Source organism: Theobroma cacao, chromosome 1 (assembly GCF_053813885.1).
Source record: "Theobroma cacao isolate CCN51 chromosome 1, ASM5381388v1, whole genome shotgun sequence".
NCBI classification, from domain to species: domain Eukaryota; kingdom Viridiplantae; phylum Streptophyta; class Magnoliopsida; order Malvales; family Malvaceae; genus Theobroma; species Theobroma cacao.
The window spans coordinates 4,394,578-4,402,012 of record NC_142639.1 but is presented as its reverse complement, the minus strand read 5'-3'; the positions used below and the strand labels follow the sequence as shown (position 1 = coordinate 4,402,012).

Here is a 7,435-nt window from a genome sequence, read left to right as displayed (position 1 = left end):
AATAACAAATGATGAAAACATGGTTGCAATCGTCGAAAACATTTGTACGCCAAGGAGATAATTAATTTGGTTTCCTCATCAAGAGGGATTCCCCTTGACAATGAGAACTTTTTAGTTGATAATCGGTCCAGCTATAAGAGCCACAAAAAACATTGGACCATGGGGCGAATTCTAAGTTTTCATACCCTGCAAAGAGTCTTATCAACGAACTCCCCTTCATCTCGATTTAGAGCGTGAAAGTTGCTTAATTGAAAAAGTTCAAACCAACTTATCCTATTTTTCTTCTATAATGCACACACTCTTTAGAATGTTAATCAATTGATTGAGTAGCTCAAGTTCCCATTCAGACAAATCTCTCCTAAAATCAATCACTCAGCTGGGATTTAGAGAATAATTTCCTTGGCATACCTCTTCATCCTTGTTTCCTTGTTCACTGCTAATAGGAATAATCTGGGGAACACAACTTTCAATGGTTTATTTTCTACCCAAATATCATACCAGAACATGATATTTTTCCCATTACCCACCACCCATTGACATCTCTCGTTTCTTAAAAAAGTTGTTAAACCTTCAATCTTTTTCCTGTCTCATACGTCTCAAGGATGACCCTTCTCATTCTCGAACCTCCACCACCATTTTCAAATGTGCCAAGTTTTTGTTAAACAAATTTATTATTTCCAAACCATTTTTTTAGATTCATGTACAACTTCTCATCTCACTTTCATGTAATTTTTCTTAGCGCCTCATTTCCATCCCACAAGAAATTCATGGTTGAACACTTTATGTTCTATGAATAAGTGGAATAACATTAATTACCTCTAAAATATCCCACATCTTTAGATAAAATAATATTCATACCGGCTACCACGTGACACTCGGCCATGCATGCATCATGCTTTTACAACATCATGAAAATTTGATAAAAACCAGCGACTAGGGATAGCAGTTAATCTATAACAAGTATAGTACTAGCAAATATGTTACGTAATGCATGAAGCTCAAAGTTCAGATGTAGCCTTCAATGTGTTCCCAATGTCGATGACAAAGCGATATTTAACATCTCCTTTTGCAAGGCGTTCCATGGCAGTGTTCACATAGTCTACAGGTATAACTTCAATGTCTGGTTTTAAATCGTGTTGGGCTGCAAAATTGATCATCTCCTGAGTCTCCTGCATCCCTCCAATGGCGCTAGCTGCCACTGCCTTCCTCCCTGTGATTTGCAACACATATTGAGCAGATAAAGCAAAATTCCCAAAATGTAAGAATCAGTAATTTCACACGCTTGATTACCTAGGATCAAAGGGAAGACTGGAAGCTCAAGTGGCTTGTCCGGAACACCAAGCAGAATGAGTTTAGCATGAGACTTTAGCAAACCAATCAATGGCAGCAGAGAGTGTGGAGCTGACACTGTATCAATGATTCCATCCATTGTACCCATAGCAGCCTAAAATTATCAACATAGTGCCATTAGAAATTAACCATTGCACCCAACAATTCTCATAAGTTAACCAGACAATAAAGATGTAATTCAAAACCCAGACCTGCAGCTGATCCTGCTGTCCGCTAATTAAAAATGAATCAGCACCAAGATTTTCAATAGCTTCCTTCTTTTTGTTAGGAGAGGTACTGATTACTGTCACCTTGGCTCCCATGGCCTTTGCGAATTTCACTGCCAAATGACCAAGCCCACCAAGGCCAACCACACCCACATGCAAACCAGGCTTATCAAGTCCATAATATCTCAACGGACTATAAACTGTGATCCCTGCACAGAGAAGGGGAGCCGCAGCATCCAGAGGCAGATTGTCGGGAATTCCAACAACAAAGTGCTCATCAGCAACCATAGTGTTGGAGTAGCCTCCATATGTAATGCTTCCATCGTAGTACTCTCCCGCATAGGTTAGTATCATTTGTGGGCAGTAGTTTTCAAGATTGTTGGCACAGTTATCACAAGAGCGACACGATCCAACCAGGCATCCCACTCCCACTCTATCTCCGACTTTGAACTTTGCTACCTCGCTTCCTACCTCTGTCACTTCACCAATAATCTCATGCCTGCACCCAGAAATTACTTCATTTATTCTTCTCTCTGTATATTCTTTTGGATGCCATGTGGATTATTAGTTGTGGGTTACGTTATTATATATCTCCAATTAATAAAAAATTCAAATCTAATCTGTTCGCTACGTGTTGTGGGGAAAAATTAGATTGAGAAGAATTATACTTATATATACATCTGCTTAAAGATACGTTATCCTTTCTCTTACACATGCTATATATGTATTCATTTACTATATTTCTCAGGTTTTCCTTTGATTTCCTGTATTGAGATTTGACCACTTCCGAAACTCAAAGCAGGAACTTTTCTTGGGCCATAGCTGACCTCTACAAATCAAAAGTCCAGTGCTCAAAGTTCAAACACTTGGAGCCCTGGTTTCCAAGTAACAATGCATGGTGGACCCAGCAAATTCCATCCACACATTGCGTAAACATATTTCATTTTCTTCGAAACGAACATTCCATTTGTAATTTTATTTATCCTATAATTATTTGATCATAATAACCAATCATTAAAGATTCATATTATAAATGTCAATTTTATATAATATTATCTAAGATTTATTATAATGTAATAATTGTAAGAGAGATATATATATTGTTTTACATGATTGTTAAACATTTTATGTGTTTTATTTAAAACTTATTAATATTTTTAAAAATATAATACTATCATAAGTATTAGGTAAATTTGTGAAGGAAATTAGTCGTATCTTTTGGTCGGCTAACAGCTCTTGAAAGCCATATTATTCCCATACCTTTGACACATAAAGTTAATATCATTGTTTTTTCTTTATTAACCTATGTTGAAAAACTTTAATATATATATGCTAATCATTTGAGTATGCTCTTAACTAATAAGAAATGTAATTAGGCTCAATCTACACGTTAATTACAAAGGGTGGAAAATTTAAAGAAAAAAAATTAGTTGTTTTGCATGCAAAACAAAAATAATAAAACTAAAAAAAAATGGAAGGTAAAAGTACGATAAATGGAACAATAGTGAGTAATTATATATTGGTCCCCCTTCCCCTTCAGAAAAGTTGAACGTAATAAAAATGGTAAGAACGAAAATTTGATCATTTCCTCCTTTTTTTCTCACTGTCCACCCTATCATGTACCAAAAACATATATATATATAAAGAAATCAAAGGAATGATTCTTATTAATTTCTCATCAATATTTTCATTTGATATTTTATTTTCTCATTCTCCTCTTTATCAGATAAAGTGCGAGATGGATGTATACTTACCCAGGGACAAGAGGGTAGATGGACATGCCCCATTCATTCTTGATCGAATGAAGATCAGAATGGCATATCCCACAATAAAGCACCTTGAAAGCTACATCCTTTTCTGCTGTTGCCCTGCAAGGCAATTCATATCATTTTTAAGACAATAAGCATAGCAAATTATAATATTAAGAGACGAAAAAAAATAAATAGCAAATCATATATAGCATTGAGAGCGATTATAATTCCAAATGTTTTCAGCATATTGGGTATATAATAAGATTAACTCTTTTTCTTTATTGAGAAGAGCAAAGACATGAAGAACCCCTCAGAAGGAGATACTGATGAAAACCTTCTATAGAATTTGAAGGGGGAAAGGTGGCCAGAAGCGTCTCTAGCTGCCCATCCAATAGCTTCTTTGGGATGCTGTTGATCTGCCTCTTGTAACCTGGCCATAATTTCTGTTTTTCACTTCACGTGTATGTATATATGCAGCAAGCCAAATAAAGCAAACAAAAGGCAACGAACACCAATGACTAAGAAGAACTCTGAAGAAGAGATGCGTTACTCGACACGTGACTGCATACAAATTGGCCGAGTTGGGGAACCTATATATAAAGGAAGTGGCGATGAGTCGCTAGGCTTCATTTGTATGACGTACAGGATGAGTGGAACGAGCTACCGGGGGGACCTTTTTACCCAATGTGTAATCCATGGTAATTTGACATTGATGTTCACATGGTACCGATGGATTCACTGATCCCAAGACAGAAAAAAATCGTAATGAATCGTACATCATGATAATAGAAAGTTGAGTTCGTACTCACTACGTTAAGAATTAATTTACATGTCACCTATTTAATATTAAGTTAGATTTTTTTGATAAAAAGGATTTGGATGTAGATAAACCAATTATTTAATTTTCGGATAAAAATACAGATACAAAGTTTTACTATTCATTTCATTGAGAGACTTACATTAATTAATAATATCAACAAAAAATTAGATTTTTGTTTAAATTCACTTTTAATTATATCGAGATATTTTTCCTCTTATATTATATTTTTTATCCCTCCTGTTTTAAGATGTAATAATACCTGATCACCTTATAAAAATAGGTTACAAATAAAACAATTTTGTTTTATTAAAATCAAATAAGATTTACCTAAATCGTCATTTTTGGGTAAAATCAAATGAGTTGAACAACAATTGCTAGCTAGCCATAGAAAATAACAAAAACGGCTTTCATATTTGATGAAGACTTTTCCCATTTTCAACTTTGGCCTGTGAAACTAAGAAGCAAAACTTAGGTGTCTCAAATTTTGTGTTTTGGGCGTGATCTCGTGCAACACACGGAAAAAGACCTCCCAATATGTACAAACCCTCGTCCTCTTTTCTTTTAGATTATGTGGTCGATATGGCTCAAAAGAAATTTGATGATGTACGCATGGTATTGCAGCACTAGCTGGGACCGAAGGAGTTGTCAGTTCACTCTTCTGTCGTATCATGTCATCTATCAATCATCATTTACGAAGCCTAGACACAGACATAGGCATTGCTAGCTGGTGGCAACACTTGTTATTTGAAGATTTGTTGGGCTAGCTCTTTATTGGGCCCTATGTTGTCATTAAAAGAAGACCACATAACTTAAATTTGGTACGTACATATCTTGTCAATAAAAATTGTGGTAGATATAAGTAATTCGTTTGTTATACTTTCGCACATATAAAAAGTTAACCTGTGATGCATTTCCACGTTTTGGTCGATCATAAGCATATATAATTCTTTATTCTAAAAATTGGACTCAAAGTTCTTTTACAAAATAATAATAATAATAAAAATAAAAATAAAAATTAATTTGTGATGGTAGCTTTTTGGTGAAGGGATTGAAGGTGGGGTGGCAATCGGAGGGAACATATGGTGTTTGGGCTGATATAGAAGAAGACAAAGGCTTGCCTGTAGTTGAGAGTTAAATCGACAGACAATAGTACCATATGTTCGAGATTTAATTATGGCCAAAGGAAGGGAAACGTTTAACATCGGTTATGAAAGAAAACATACGGATTATTACACACGAAAGAAAAGAAAAAATTTAATACAATTCATATGGGCAGTTTTATTTAAAAATAAACAAATTAATTCATATATATATATATATATATATATATACTTTATAACATGCAAACATACTCAAATTTCGGATAATAATAAGGAAAGAAAATTACGAACATGAGTTCTTTAATGTGTTTCCAATATTGATGACAAATTTGTACTTAACGTCTGTCTTGACGAGGCGTTTCATGACAGTGTTCGCATAATCCATTGGAATAACCTCAACTTCTGGTATAACGTTATGCTTGGCGGAAAAATCAATCATCTCTTGAGTTTCTTTCATTCCTCCACTCACGCCACCTCCAATAATCTTCCTCCCTGTCATAGTGTCATTTGCAGCACTTATCTATGTTTACAATTTAGAGCTATGCAATGAAGAATCGTACGCACGCAATATAGGTGTAAATTCATCCTACTTTTTGTGTTGGGATGATTTCATCAAGAAGAGGACGTGAATCGGAGAAAAAAAATTAATTTCCCTTTCGAAAAAGCAAACAATTTACTTACCAACCTATGATGCATAACCTTAACTTCATATGTAACCTTACCTGCTAACAAAGGAATAATTGGTAGCTCAAGAGGCTTCACAGTACCGCCAAACATTATAAGCTTTCCGTGAGACTTGAGTACACGAATCAATGGCAGCAAAGAGTGTTGCGCAGATATTGTGTTGATGATACCATCCATTGAGCCTCTGGCAGCCTAAACCATCACCAATAATTTTGCATTTAATATGACTTTAATTAGAAACCAATTACACCAGGAAGAACGCTCATAAAATTTCTGAGAAAGCAAACATATACCTCTAGTTGATCTTGCTCGTAGCTAACCAAAAATGAATCAGCTCCGAGATTTTCCATAGCTTCCTTCTTTTTGTGAGGAGAAGTACTGATAACTGTCACCTTGGCCCCCATAACCTTGGCAAATTTCACAGCCATATGGCCTAGCCCGCCCAGGCCAACAACACCAAGATAAAAACCTGGCTTATCAAGTTCGAAATATCTCAGTGGACTATAAACTGTGATCCCAGCGCAGAGAAGGGGAGCAGCAGCATCGAGAGTCAATTTTTCGGGGATATGAACTACGAAGTGCTCGTTTACAACCAAGATGTCCGAATAGCCTCCATATGTTATAGTGCCATCGTAGTCCTTCGATGAATAGGTTTGGGGTTATAGTGCCATTGTTGGCGCAGTTCTAGCAGGATCGACATGATCCCATTATGAAACCCACCCCAACTTTGTCTCCAACTCCGAACTTTTCTACTTTGCTTCCCACCTCAGTTACTTCACCGACAATCTCATGCCTGAGTCAAGCAATAATTTCAGTTGAGAAAACACAGATCAAATACTTTCTTCTAGCCCAGGAAGTAGTCTCAATGGAAATCGCAACATATAGACAAAAAATGTTATTATTGACTACACCCTAGATCTGTGCACAAACGAAAGTTAAAAGAAAATGATTAATATATACGTAGGAGTGATGTAGTGAAATGGTAAAAATATTGATAGAAAAATTACTTTAATTAGGTTCTAACTATACCCTGGCACAAGAGGATAGTAGGAGAGTCCCCAATCGTTATTGATCAGATGTACATCTGAGTGGCATATCCCACAGTAGAGCACTTTCAGAGCCACATCCTTCTCTCCTGTTGCCCTGTAAATCATTTTGACTTTTCTAAAACGAGTGCTTCACTTTAAACTATAAATCATAAAAAAAGGGGGTAAGCAAAAGATAGATCGTTGACTTAGTTCGATTATAAAAAGAATATTGCCACATTTTGTGCTTTAATTTCCCATTCGTGTGACGACTGCATTACTATAATGAAAGAAAAAGACTGAAAAGAAGGAAAGAAAATTCTTTCTGATCATGAATAATAATGATCTGACATTTAGCTCCCATGGAAAAAAAAAAATTGATGGGCGTAGAAAAGGATTCTTGGGGATGGAAGAGAAAACCTTCTGGAGAATTTGAAAGGGGATAGAACATCAGATTGAACTCTAGCTGCCCACCCAAAAGCGTTCTTGGGGTGCTCTT

The 7,435-nt window shown here is 35.8% G+C and overlaps 1 protein-coding gene and 1 pseudogene across 2 annotated transcripts; both read right to left on the bottom strand.

Annotated features, from left to right (window-relative positions):
• Nucleotides 1–779: 779 nt before the first annotated feature.
• Nucleotides 780–3,884, bottom strand: LOC148764444 (putative mannitol dehydrogenase). The gene is made up of 5 exons (XM_088807849.1): nt 3,642–3,884; nt 3,311–3,424; nt 1,542–2,055; nt 1,291–1,444; nt 780–1,210 (listed from the first exon to the last, which is right to left on the bottom strand). The coding sequence occupies exons 1-5, from the start codon at nt 3,743–3,745 to the stop codon at nt 999–1,001; spliced, it is 1,098 nt and encodes a 365-aa protein (XP_088663975.1). The 5' UTR covers nt 3,746–3,884; the 3' UTR covers nt 780–998.
• A 1,611-nt stretch (nt 3,885–5,495) lies between these two features.
• LOC18611431 (putative mannitol dehydrogenase) lies at nt 5,496–7,065 on the bottom strand (annotated as a pseudogene). Its single transcript, XR_016028407.1, has 4 exons — nt 6,941–7,065; nt 6,205–6,704; nt 5,950–6,103; nt 5,496–5,719 (listed from the first exon to the last, which is right to left on the bottom strand). The product of XR_016028407.1 is annotated as a putative mannitol dehydrogenase (transcript).
• Between the last annotated feature and the right edge of the window lie 370 nt (nt 7,066–7,435).

Coding starts and splice junctions, on each gene's coding strand:
- LOC148764444 (XM_088807849.1), bottom strand. CDS start 3,745: ATGGCCAGGTTACAAGAGGCAGATCAACAGCATCCCAAAGAAGCTATT. Junction 2,056..3,310: donor ATCTACCCTCTTGTCCCTGG/GTAAGTATACAT, acceptor TTCTGGGTGCAG/GCATGAGATTATTGGTGAAG. Junction 1,211..1,290: donor AGTCTTCCCTTTGATCCTAG/GTAATCAAGCGT, acceptor TGCAAATCACAG/GGAGGAAGGCAGTGGCAGCT.